General features: G+C 39.7%; 1 protein-coding gene across 8 annotated transcripts in view; it reads right to left on the bottom strand.

The window, feature by feature from the left end:
• Positions 1–14,038, bottom strand: part of Arhgap26 (Rho GTPase activating protein 26) — a 415,947-nt gene that overhangs the window by 256,238 nt on the left and 145,671 nt on the right. For all 8 annotated transcript variants that reach the window (XM_078047074.1, XM_078047111.1, XM_040273751.2 and 5 more), the window contains exon 10: positions 13,208–13,302. In XM_078047074.1, the coding sequence (XP_077903200.1) occupies positions 13,208–13,302 (95 nt within the window). The remainder of the gene's footprint in view (positions 1–13,207; positions 13,303–14,038) is intronic.

Raw genomic sequence — 14,038 nt, 5'->3', positions numbered from 1 at the left:
GTGCTTTTTAAATATGAGACCTTGGATTATCACCCAAGGCAAACAGTCAATTTTCAAACAAGAATCCAAGAGTACCAGTGTGGCTGGGGCTTACTTTCTCTAGCAGCAGTTCTCCACCTTCTTTTCTACCTTAAAACATTCAAGAGAATGAAAAGGCAACTAAGTTGGTTATTAAGACCATGAAAAGCACTAATCATAAAGAAAGAAAACAGGTAAGTTCACCAAAATGAAGAACCTGTATTCATCAAAAGCTATTAGAATGAAAAGGTAAACCAGAGAGAGAAAAAATATTTGTGATATATACATATCTCCAACAAGACGCTCATCCAAAATAAATACCTACAAATAAACAAGGGAGTGGGGTGCAACTGAACAACCCAATCCAATAAAAGATTTAAAAGGCACTCTATAAAAAAGAACCTCCAAATTGCAAATAAGAATAATAGGACCCCAAATGATTACTCATTAGAGGAATGTAATTAAAACCACAGTGAGATATAACAAACACCCTCCTGAACTGATAGCACTAACAAGGCCACTGATACCAAATAGTAACAAGGATGACCAACAACTGAGACTCTCATATACACTGCTCATACAGCAGATAAGTTAATAAAACCACTTGGGCACTATCTACTAGAACTAAACAGACACCTGCCATGTGACATAGCAATTCTATCTCTACATAGATCACCAAGAGAAACAAGTGCCGACATCCACCAAAGGCACATTCAAGAATGCTTGTAATTTCTTTCCTAGGAGCCCCAAAGTAGCAACAATGAAAGTATCAATTGATAAGAAAATAGATAAAAGGTTGTGAATTAAAACAATGGAATACTATAGACAACTATAAAGGACCCACTACTGCTAAGTGTGACATGAATGAATCTCAGACTTGATTAGGGAAAATAGATACAAAACACAACAAACAATATGATTCCAGTTATTTGATGTCCAAACTCCATGCGACAGAAGTCAGAAGAGTGATTCTGTTTAAGAAAGGGGTATGGGAAATGTCTGGGAAAGGGCACACAGGAAGCTTTCGAGGCAATGGAAATGTTCTGTATCTTGATCAGGAGGTTACACCAATGTGTGTGCACATGCATGCAGATGTGTGCCCATAGTCATTAAAATACAGATTTAAGAGGGGCTGGGGATATAGCTCAGTTGGTAGAGTGCTTGCTTCACACGCACGAGGCCCTGGGTTCAACCCCAGCACCACAAAAGAAAAATAATAATACAGATTTAAGATCTGTTCACTTTACTATGACTACACCTCAATTAAAAAAAACCTGCTTTTTAAACACCCAAGAGCTATGACTTCTCACCAATAAAAACCTCACTAGTAAGCCTGACTCAATGGCTTCCTAGTTGAGTGGCCCTGGTAGACAAGCAACAGCTCTGCTCTCTGCCACTCAAACGACCTGCATTTTTAAGAAAAGCAGCATAGAGAAGTTCAACTACTTGTCTGCCAGGGTTACCAGGGTTACACTTCAGGGCATGCTGTGAAAGTTAAATGAGAAGTGTATCAGGCATTTCAAAGTGTCAGGCCCAAAGAAAATATTCCCAAAATTAGTGGTTCTCACAGGGGAAAATAGGGGAGGATGGCAGGTATGGAGTAGCGTCAAAATTAAGGCTGGAGAAGGGTAAGTGTGTATTATCTCTAAGAAGGGAATAAGATATCCCGCAGGCGCTGACACACAGGACGCCACCATCAGCACACTCACACACAGCCCCCAAAATCACGCCTCTACCACAAAGCAACCAGCTAGGGCTGAAGGAACACAGCAGCTGACATCATGGCCATTTCCTCTTTCCTCCTGAGTGAAGCATCAAAGTGGTCCTTTAAAAACTAATGCCTGGTAGCTGATGAAGACAGAAAGGATCTCTAGCAAATTCTAGAAAATCTGCCAAGAAGCTCCCTCCCTTCTTTTCACTCTGAATCTGCCCTTGTTTAGTGCTGTAGCTGGATCAGCATGAGAAGCAGGAACGAGGATCTGCAGTTTTCTCTAGGCTGACACGCTCACACTCCAAGAACAAGGCAGAAAATGGTTCTCCATCTATCACAGAGCACCTTGTTGCCCACCAGCCTATTTCCTCCAAGGCTGCCCCCCAAAAAGAGTTTGTGGAAAGCAATACATCATTTAACAACTTGTCCAGGATCCTGGGACCACTGATGTCAGTTCATGGCCTTCTTAACAGCGCTGATTCCAGGGTTCCTCGACAGCTTTCCTAATCTTATTCCTGAATCTGAGTCAACAATGGTGATCTCAGTGGTTTGGCAATTTACCCACTTCCTATTGGACAAGGAAATGCTAGAACTAACTCCACCCCACTGAAACAAACATGATCAGAATCTAACAGTACTTTCTAAATCAATCTCCAAAGATCTGGGGTTTTCTCATTTGTAAAACTAAATCTTCAGTTGACCAGAGTTCATTCCCTAATTTCCATCCACACTACTATACACTATAAGGGCCAAGTTCAGAGGATAAGAAGGACCACAGCACTCACAGAAATACACATTTTCACAGCCTGTGTGCACAACCTGTCCCACTGTGCTCATGTAGGATGACAGGGAGATGAGGGCATGGGGAATGGACCTGCCATCCACTGATAAAAAGTGCTTTACAACTTCCAGAGCAGGAAAACCAATGCCTAGCAGTTCCTGGCCAAGGGCAAGAGTTCAAGGTTCAGTAGATCTTCATTTATACAGATATGACCAGAGCTGTTCGGAATAATCTTGGAGAATGACAACCTTTGCATTCTGTTTATGAGATTACAAGACTCAAATGTCTACAAAGAGCAGAAAAGTAGCAAAATAAGAGAATATGTGTAGGAAATTTTATATCTTCCCAAGGAAAATAGGCTCAGTCTCATTTTCCTTAAAATCTGTAGGATTCTGCATTTGGATAGAGACACAGGAACAATGCCTCTATGGGGAAAACAAGAGTACAAGGGCAAGTCCCAGAGGGACCATATGCCAGGTAGAGTGGGTGGGGAACAGGTCAGAGAGAGAGAGAAGAAAAAAACCAGGAGTTACAAATTGTGCCCCCCACACCACACCTAAGATTTATCTATTACTTTTCATGTACTAAGCACCATGCTAGGGACTTCACTTAAATCATCCCTTATTTATCACAATAGTTATAAGAAGTACTATCATTGTGCCTTTTTTTTGAAAGTGAAAAATAAATGGCTCTCCAAGAAATCACTTGCTATTTAGTGTTATACTGCTATTAAACACCAGCATCTGAACTTGAACCCAGGTATGTCTGACTCTGAAGCAAAATCCATTCCTTTTATATTATACTGCCGCCATGGGTGTGCTACTTATACACCCCAGGAGCCTGGAGGGACCAGCTATTCAAGGAGAGGAACCCCCTCCGACACACCCTAAGAAATAGTTAGAAACAGCTTCTAATCCACTACTTAGAAATGATTTCATCCTGATGAATAAGTAAGTCATAACCTATTAAAGTCAACAGTACTGACCTCTTAGAAGAAAGGTCCTATACTAATTAGGATCATTTCAATAACAACAGTGTAAAAAGTAAACATTCCCAATCACATCAGATAAGTTCTTATATGTTTTAGAGACTGAAGTTACAAAACACCAGAAAATGTAGACAAAGAAATCTTTAACACAACTGCATGGCCCTTACATATAATAGATGTTGATTGAATACTTATTATGTGCCAGCTACAATACAGGCACCAGGGACATAGAAGTAAACAAAGGTTAACACACTTCACCAGGAGAAAGCATTATTAATTGATGGAATGAAGTGAGACTCACAGAGAATGCAAATATCCCTTACGATTTATTAATAACAAACTAAGAAAACATATCTTCTGGTTTATCCCTACCCCATTTTTACCATTCTATTTCACAATGAGCAGAAATGAACATAAGTGGAATTTACTGGTTGAGTACTTCCTTCTTTGAATTTATATAATAGCAAAATTTTAGTGTAGATCCCCCCTCACCTCATTTTTGCTATGTGTAAAAACAAACAGTCTATATTTAGAAACTGGTAAATAAATGGGTATAGTCAATCATTAAAGCTCCAAATTTCACTCTGCATATTAAAAAGGAGAAACATGATTGCCCCAGTCACCTTCCTATCAAATCCATTAACCATATCCCCTTCGTTCTTAAATCAGAATCAAAGAGCAAACACTCTCATTTAATTAGAAACAAAAAAACAATGACAAGTTCTAGCTTAAATACATGAATTCTAAAGATTTCAAAAGCTGCTCCGCTAGCTTATTTTACAAAAGAGCCAAGAGGCAATTCAGAAAGTACAATATCTCCCCAACTCATGTCATGGAAGTCAGAGCAGTATAACACCCTCGGAGGAAGGAAAAAGCCATTTCCTGCCTGAAATGTCAATGGCATTGAGACCAGCACTCCAATCCAACCAGCAGGAAGGCAAAATCAAATATTATTTCAAACAAGGGGTGAGAAGGGGAGGGAGGGGAAGTTTGAAACCAGGAAAAATGGATTCATCTGTTGTACAAGATAAAGGTACGCTGCACCAAGAGATAGAAGTCCAACGGCCCAGCACACAGGACAGTGGAATCACACATGGACTGTCTTCATCGTCTTAAGATAAGCTGTCCCTGAAGCCAAGAGCCTTGAACTTTAGTTCAGAAAACAGCTAAAAGGCAAGGTTTAAACAGAAGCCTAACTAAGAATATGGGCTTTTTGCAGGAAAGTGGGTATGAATGATCCAGGAGAATGGGTGGGAGGAAGGAATTTCTAGACAAAGAATGAGTCACTTAGAATACCTTTCCCTTAAGGAGTAACAGTCACATGATGATCACTTCTACAGATCACACACATACTCCACTGACTCCTAATTGTCAATGTATAAAGGACAGCTAATTTTCAACCGAACTATCCTTACCAATATATATACAAAACTGCCATCTAGAGGCTGAATACAGTCATGCAGCTATTACATAAGATGATTCTTTCTGGAAAACATACAAAAACACAGTTACAAACTAGTGTGTGTACACATACCCCAGAAGTCAGAATTACTTTAATTACAATGAGAATGGCTTCTTTTTGAGATCATAAATTGGAGGGGGCATAAAACTTCATCTTTTTCTAAGAAATGTGTATAAATATAAAATCATTGTTTAAATAGTTTGAAAATAGAATCTTTCTCTAGCAATCTCTTTCCATGTATACCTTTGATGCACCTGTATTTACTCTCAGCTTACAGATGAACTGAGGAGTCATATACTATAGGAGAAAAAGCAGGCTTACTTTGGATTAGGCAGAGGGGAGTGAAGGGAGAGGAAGGAACGTGTAGGAAGGAAAGTAGAATGAATCAGACATTATTGCCTACATACATATATGATTACACAACCGGTGTGATTCTACATCATGTACAACCAGAAGAATGAGAAGTTATACTCCATTCATGAATGATGTGTCAAAATGAATTCTACTGTCATGTAGAACTGATGAGAACAAATTTTAAAAGAAAAGAAAAGCAGGCTCATAGAAACACCTCCCAGAACTAAGGTTTGCCAAAATAACAATAAAGTACCAGAATTTATAGAATAGGAAAAAAAAAAAAAAAAACAAAGGCACAACCTTTTCAGACACTGGACATCTACTGAACAGCCCTGCAAGACAGGTGCCATTAACCCCATCTTACAGATGCAGTTCAACCACTCACCAGGAGTCATGCAGCAAATAAGGGACAGATGCTGAATTCAAACTTGGGGCTGCTTGGATCTTTCATCTGCAATATGCAGCCTGCTCTGAAATTTACTTGACATGAGGGAGCTGACTAACTGGAGAGATCAAGTCAATTTTTCAGTTTTTCCATAAAACTCTAGTCTCTACTATTCTGACTTTAACCAATCCTCCACTTTCCTGTTTTCCCTCCTACATATACACAAATGAAAATTATGTGTATACATATTAAAGTTTTAGTTTGAGGAGCAATTATTTCGATTAAGTTCCTCTAGTTGTTTCACCAAAGTTTTAAAGGTAAAAAAAACTGCTCCACCAGAAGACAAAATTGAACTACCACAGGCACGCAGTACTGTATTAAAAGCTTCCCCTAAGACAATATTTAGAACTGAGCACAGGTATATGAAATACACACCTAATTTACCACCCAACCAGTACAAAGAAAAGGCCATTACCATGCAAATACAGGGGACATGGTGGATAGAAGGAGACAGAGGTGACAATGGCTATGCTAGACTGGGACTGGCTCAGTGGAACACTGACTCCCCTTTCTTATACATAGAAAACTTGCAAAAGAAGGAGGACTTCAAATTAGTATGAAAAAAAAACAGACGAGGCTTTTAAGATAGACAGACCAATAGATTCATTGTGCTTCAGAAAATGTAATATCCCGACTGTCAGTAGAGTCTCTGGCATGCAGTTATGCTTATTAATATGAGACAGGGAGGGAGGAAATGGATTTGGGATACCCAATCAGGCTATTATTCTCAGCAAGAATGCAATCGTTAAGGCCCCTGATTTGTTGCATTTTCCAACAGCATTCCAGCCCTCTGGGTTTATGTCAGTATTTATCCTGAGTTGCTTGAATATGTACGTATGCAGGTGTGTATGACTGTGCATCCTATACTCAAAGATAAGCTCCATGAAGACAATTATTCTTGTCTTGTCCTGGATTCCATCCCTCATCCCTGGCCATCTCTTAACAAGTTATCCTTGCTGTCCATCTCTGGAGAATGTCGACGATGGAGGAAAGAGCATTTAACACACATAAGATTTTCAAATGGATGGATTTCTTTTGGAGCCAGCTAGTCCTGGAAAAAAAATAAATAAAGCATCCTAATTGTTTCCTTTCCCCAAGTATAAACACAGCCCCCCAAGAGACTGCACTGATCCAGTGAATCACAAGATGCCTTTTGTTTCTATAATTTTCCATATGGTTTAGTGGCCCCTCCTGGAAAACGTTTGGAAGAAAATATCCATGTGTTACTTACATCTGTGAGAAATTTCTTTAAAATAAACAAATCCAAGGATGCTAGCAAATGACTACCACCATGATCCTTTAAACTTAAACAAATATTTTCCCTATATTTGCTCATTAATTTCCATGAGATACTGCATGGTGGAGTTAATTATTCCATAGACACTGGCAACTATTAGTAACTCACATACCACCACTAAAGGCTGCTTCTGCATGCCCGTTCTTCACCCAGGAACTGTACACTAAACTCATTCAAGCAGAGTTGACCTACTTCAAGGAAAAAATGATATAAATCTAGTCAATTAACCAATATAAAACATAAACCTTCAAAGTCTGGGTCTTTTGACACCTTATTCAGGTATAAAAGGGCAATTATTTAAAAGCTTAGACTACTATTTTTAAAAAGGGAGTATCCAGAATGAGGAAGGTAATTTATATAAATGGGTAATTTTATGAAGTGGTACTGTTGAAGGAGAGCTGTGCCACCCATTGAAAAGATTGTCATGGACATGGGTGCTGCTTCACAGAGAGGCACCCTCCCTAGTCAGTACTGTGTACATTTTTGGTGCGGCTATAACAAAGTGCCACAAATTGAATGGCTTAAACACCAGAAATGCACCATCTCCTAGGCCCAGAGGCTGAAAGTTCAAGATCAAGGTCCTGGCAAGATCGGTTCCTTTTTAGATCTGTGAAGGAGAATCTGCTCCATGGCTTCCTCCTAGCTTTTACAGGCTGCTGGCAACCTGGAATTTCCTGGTTCAGAGACCACTGTCCTGATCTCTGCCTTCATGTTCACAAGGCATCTGTCTGTGTGCATGTCTCTCTCTCTGTATCTACATTTTCCCTTCTGACACAGACACCAGATGTGGTAAGTAGGGCCCACCCTAATTACCTCATTGTAACTGGATTACCTCTATGAAGAGGCTATCTCCAAATAAAGTCACATTTGTAGAAACAGGATTAGAACTTCAACATATGAATTTGGTTGTGACATGATTTAACCCATGACAGATACCTTCTAAGAAAATAAGAAGAGTTTCTTCTTTGGAGCATGTTTTAACAACACCCCATAACCACTACAAGTCATACTTTAAATGCTCGAGTCCTGAAACTGAATTTCAAAAGAAATCTGAAGGGAAATTCAAAGAACCATCATGTTCATTTGATGGACATGGCACCTGGATTTAAACAAGTTTTGCTTTAGGATTAAATAAAAAGATTTTCTACTAACTTTAACTTTTCAGTGTTGGAATAATAAAATCCTTTCGAAGGAAAGACATGAAAAGCTAATATTAGCCTGTGAAACATTAGCTCAGAATAATCCAGGAGACTTCAGCAGTTCAGGTCTGAACCTTTCCTGGAACTACCTCTGAAAGGGCAAACGTAACAGAGAAAAGGGACTGAGCGAGATGTGGCCTCAGAAGGAATGTGGAAGCCAATATGGAAGAGTATAGTATCCAGGGGAAAGAGGACAGGCCTAGTTTTGAGAAGCCATGTTAAAAGAACTCAGAAGAATTAAAGGTAGATATCTGAGAATGTATTTAGTGAATTTTTTTTGGTGGAGAAGGTATCAGGGATTGAACCTGGGGGACACTTAACCACTGAGCCACATCCCGCTATCCCAGCTCTTTTTTTATTTTGAGACAGGGCCTCACTAAATTTGTTAAAGCTGTCTTTGAAAACGCCATCCTCCTCTTGAGTTGCTGGGATTACAAGTGTGCACCACCACACCCAGATGTATTCAATATTTTAAAAGGATCCTTGATACACAAAGTTCAAGAACCACAGATCTAAATCCAAAGCCCTGGATTAAGACTTCATTTGATTTTCAGCTAATTCATGGATCAAAGAGTCATAACAGTTCTTTATGTAGGGCCTATGGCTCAGTAATTAACCCTTTCTCACCATGATTTGAGGATTAGCACATTGACAGCAATGCATTGGGATTTAATGAAAATAATCAGCTGATAAAACAGCACTAATACTTTGATTTCTCTGACTCATGCTAGTCTCCACTGATAAAAGGTGCCACCTTAAAAATAAAAGGTAGGAGAAGAGGTGGGGGGGATACGTACACGTCAGAGAGAGAGAATTCATGGAACACCAACTATGTGCCACATGCCTGGCAATATGTTCTACCTATATCACCTCTTTTAATTTAATTATGTGTGGTCTTTCCAAAGGTTACAGAGTAGTAGGTGTGAAAAGTTTGCAGCTTTAGTTTTATTGCACCATTAGTTTATGATGTCAAATGCAAATAATTAGAATGGGAACAGCACTTCGTAGACTCCACAGCCTGAAAGTTGAACGCTCCATGGTGTCTCTGAAATACACCCACTGGTGGCACCAGGCTCATCACCTGGAATATTTCTAGAATATTCTAAGTTTTGAGGCAGCAACATGTGGTGGAATGAGCTTCTATGAACTTCCAACCTTAGCCTGGGCAGATGACCTCACCCTTCTAAACAGCAGATTCCTTAGCAGCAGCATGGGGATGGGGAAGGGGTAGCCACCTCATCAGGTTAGAATGAGGATTACATGAGACAATGTATGAAGGTGTCCTTGTTACAGAAAGCACTCAGATACTACAGCTTCCTTGCCCTCCTCCCCTTTAACATTCTTTAACTTCAAAGGTGGACTAGAAATGACCCCCTCTATTTATTAGGTACTCTCTCCTCCACATGCGTATTACTAAGCACCTGTATAAAAAGGCCTGAGTTTAGGGGTTTTGTTTGGTTTGGATTTGCTATGGTTGCTTGTTTCTAATAAGAAAAATGTTTTCATGTGCTTTGATGAAACTGTATTGTCAAACACATGGCGTACAGTGTACCAATCATTAGTAAGAACAAAGAATAACTAAAAAGCTAGAAAGTGTGTCAGTCCCTGAAAGTTGGTCCTGGGCAAGGAGTGGAATCTATGGTTCTAGCAAGCACCCAATGGATATAGTTGTAAGTGATTCCCACCAACATTAAGGAATACTGATATCATGGACTTGCAATTGACCCCTGGAATAGCCCTGTGTAAAGGCTACAGCTTCGGTTACAAGATAACATAAATAACATATCAGCAGTGAGTCTAAAGGTTCAAAGGATTTAACCTTAAAAATCCATGCCATCTCATACTCTTAAGTGACACTTTATTTAACATGTTTATCTTGATAAAACACCACATTAATAGCCAGTATGTCAGTGTCTACATATTCTGTAGACATATTCTGGGAATACTGCAAACCTCTAAATATAACCATCCCCTCTTTTGTGTCCACTTCCTGGGTGCTAAACTTGCATTTTGAGCCCCTGCCAGTGGTACAGCATATGGAAGTGAGGAACCTACAGGAGGTCCAGGCTGAAAGATGGCAGGCATCTAGCAGCAGTCCCCTCCTTGCTGAAGAAGAGGGCAAGAGTCACCCAAAGAACGGGACTCAGGGCAGAGTCCCCAGGCTGCTGCCACCTGACACAGGGAAATACCTTTTCCTTGTCACCCTAATTCCCTTCTAGATATGTGAAGAAATATAGAAAGATCTGATTTTCAGAAGCTAGTCCAAAATAAGGGAGAAAAAAGAAGGAAAGGAGTGAAGGGATTCCATCAAAACAGAAGAAAGACCAGTGGTCTAGATGAAAGGGACTACAGGGGAAGGAGAAGGGACAGGAGAAGGAAGAACAGGGGAATGACTCTTACCTAACTTTCCTTCCTATGTACACATATGAATGTTTCACAGTGAATCTCACTATCATGTACATCCACAAGAGATAACTATAAAAAATTTTAAAAACTAAATAGCAGAAATATCAGTAGAGTAGGGGAAAGGGAACTGGGGAAGGCAGGAGAGGAGACAGAAAGGGGAAATGCTAGGGACTGAATTAGAGCAAATTATAGTCCATGCTTTTATAATCATGTTAAAATGAATCCTAACATTATATAAAAAGAACCAACGAGAGAGAGAGAGAGAGAGAGAGAGAGAGAGAGAGAGAGAGAGAGAGAGAGAGAGAAAGAAGGAGGAGGAGGAGGAGGAAGAAGAAACAGAAGAAAAATACTGCCAACATGTAACCTAACCCATGAGACCTATTAGAAAAAACTGAGAGAAGGGTTTTCATGGAACTGTCCACTCACCTCCTCCTTCACAGGAGATTCAGCAGCCTGGTTCTGAATCTGCCCAAAATGCTTCCACTTCACACCAAGGGACCCAGAAACACTGGGGAAAAACTGACTTCCCAAGAACTCTTTGTGTGTGAGGCGTGAACATGTGCTCCTGGCTTGTGACAGGGTCCTGAAAAGGTTTTGTAGGCATGATAAGAGAGGGAAGGTGCTTGGAAGTATTGGCGAGGTGGAAACAAGAGGGAGATGCCACAGGGAGTTTTAACTGCCCCAAGAGCAAACCTCCACAACTTCTCAGGAATCCTTGGAAGAAGACATGGAAAACAATGCAGCTTCAGAAGTATCTCTGAGCTTGTTTTCAACCTGCCAGAGAGCTGCCAATCAAGGTGTGCCCTCTTCCAAACAACCATGCACATGATCAGCTCTAGGAAATAAATGTTTCACATGCATAAGAACATCCACCCAAACACATCTTCTGAACCTCCTCAAGGATGCCAATAACATGGATTCCCTTAATTCTATATCTGAATAGAGATACATCTATGAGTGCTTGAAACATCCAGATTGCAGATTTGCTTACAATCAAGAACCAGTTTTGGTTGGAGGATGGCTTTTTGCAACTGTCCTTTGCTATCCAAATTTAAATTATGCCCCGCGCTGCCCTTCTCCTTTACCTTCCTCTCTTACAGGACCACACATAGTGAAGAAGTGGGGCATTTTCTTTTCTTTACAAATCTGTGTTTAAAAGAGAAAGGATATATCGAGTCTGATGCAGGACAAGTTAATCAGTGATAAAAAAAATGACAACTTATACTTGTTGAGCACTTTATTATCTGCCACCTTGCCACATTTTACATGTATTATCTCTCAGAATCCTCACAACAATCCTATGAACTGGGTATTATTACTATCTTCATTTTCCAGATGAGGAAATCAAGGCTCGGTAAGATTAAGTAACTTGTTTAAGGTCACATGGCGACTAGGCAACAGAGTCAAAATTTGGACCTAAGTTGTCTAGCTTGAGAGCCAAAGACAGAATGATTAAATTACTCAAGAGATGTAATTGGTTTCCATGAACTTCTAATTTAGGCTAAAAGGGTATTCAGCCTTCAGCAGCCACAGTATAGAGCAGACACTTGCCACAGAAGTCATTCTAGAGCAAGAGGCACTATCTCAGAACCTTCCAGACCTCAGAGTAATGGTTATAGGTAAATCTCCCAGGGAAGGCAGCTTTTTTTTTTTCTTTAACTAAAGGAAAGAGATTAAATGGTATTACATGAGTATCATGCTGAGATTTAAGGATCTCAGTGCTAGCATTGCTGATCTTGAACAGGCAGCTTAAATAAGCTTACCACGTGGGTTTCATTGAAAGAATTAACCTGTTGCCAAGTAAAGTGTCTCAAAGAATTGGAATCTTGTCAAACCAGATTAACACCATGAAATGGTACAATTTAATGAGACACACTATAAATCTTGAGGAATACAACACACAGCTCTCTCTCCAAAGACTTATTTTGCAAGTGATTGGTATCTTTCCTGGATGAGCACAGTGATAGGTGAAAGGCTGCGACTGAAAGCTTTTTCATTAAAAGCTTTTTATTAAATTGGAATAAAATTTCTTCCATCTCAGGTCCCTTTTATTTGTTTGCTTTGTTTTATTTTTTGGAACTGAGGATTGAACCCAGGCATGTTTTACTACTGAGTTACAGCCCCAGTCCTCTTTAATTTTAAGATATTTGCTGAGACTACCCTGAAATTTGGGATCTTCCTGCCTCAGCCTCCCAAGTTACTAGGCTCAATTCTTCCTTTAGAATCATTGTATTATTTAAGGGAGGGGGACCTTATAAAGTTACAATCAGGCTAAACAGTTTTGTTTAAGCATCTACCCAATCTCTTGGAGACATAACACATACCCTAAGTATGTAAGATGCTAAAATCAAATTCATTGCTGAACCTAAAAGATGGGGAGGCAGCACTGATCCTCACAATCAGTGACTGCCCAAGGTCTAATCCAAACTGGATATAGGTGGAGGATAAAGAAGGGAGGGTAGGAGAAAAAAGCAGAAAATTTTGACTTAAAGGAAAAGGAAAGAAATCCAAATTTAGCAATATTTGTTCCTAAGAAAATGACTCACCTGTCTACTGCTTCTACATCAAAACAAAATCTCTTCTCAATAGAGTCTGTTTTCCTCCGTGTACAGGATTTGAGGGTGACCGATTCATCTTCTCCCTAGTAGGAATAGACAGACCATCAAGATGAAGCAGAATGTGGGCTATTCCTCTCCAAGACAAATGCGGTACCTAAACAGATAACTTTACCCTTTCCAACCTGAGAGTATGTAACCATGTAAAATCAGCCATTGATCATAAAACCTTCTCAGGCCAAAGCCTCCTGCAGCTAAATTTAGGAAACTATTGTACCCAGAGCTAAACATCTTCAATGCTAGTATATAGGGATGGTATAGTATCAATCCACGGTAGATGAGCACCTGCTGATGTTGTCTTAAACATGTGTGATTCATGGATTTGATAAGAATTGAAGATGGTCTCCTAACTGTGAGCTTCTGAGTCTTTTCATTAGTCACCACTTCTTCAAGAACACCTTCCTGGACCAGGTCAAATCTCCTCCAAAACAAGCTCACATAGCACCATGTACCTTTCCCTTCCTCGCTGTGCTGATCACAGCTGAAGCTGTCCAAAGATGAAGATGTTCAATGATGATTAATGTCTCTCTCCCATTAGACTGTAAGCTCCCTGAGGGCAGAGAGTATTTATGCCTACTCTTGTGTCTCCTGAGATGAACTGGTCCTAGACAGAGTAGGTGTTTGATAAACATTTTAACAGCTTTACTGACCCATAGTATATTATTAAACTACATGTTTAATGTGTAGAATTTATAAATTTTTATATACTTATACACCTATGAAGTGATCATTACATTTGAGCTAACATTTCCATTACCCCCA

Source organism: Ictidomys tridecemlineatus, chromosome 1 (genome assembly GCF_052094955.1).
Source record: "Ictidomys tridecemlineatus isolate mIctTri1 chromosome 1, mIctTri1.hap1, whole genome shotgun sequence".
Classification (NCBI taxonomy): domain Eukaryota; kingdom Metazoa; phylum Chordata; class Mammalia; order Rodentia; family Sciuridae; genus Ictidomys; species Ictidomys tridecemlineatus.
Note: the sequence above shows the minus strand (reverse complement) of the source record. Positions and strands in the feature narration are given on the sequence as shown.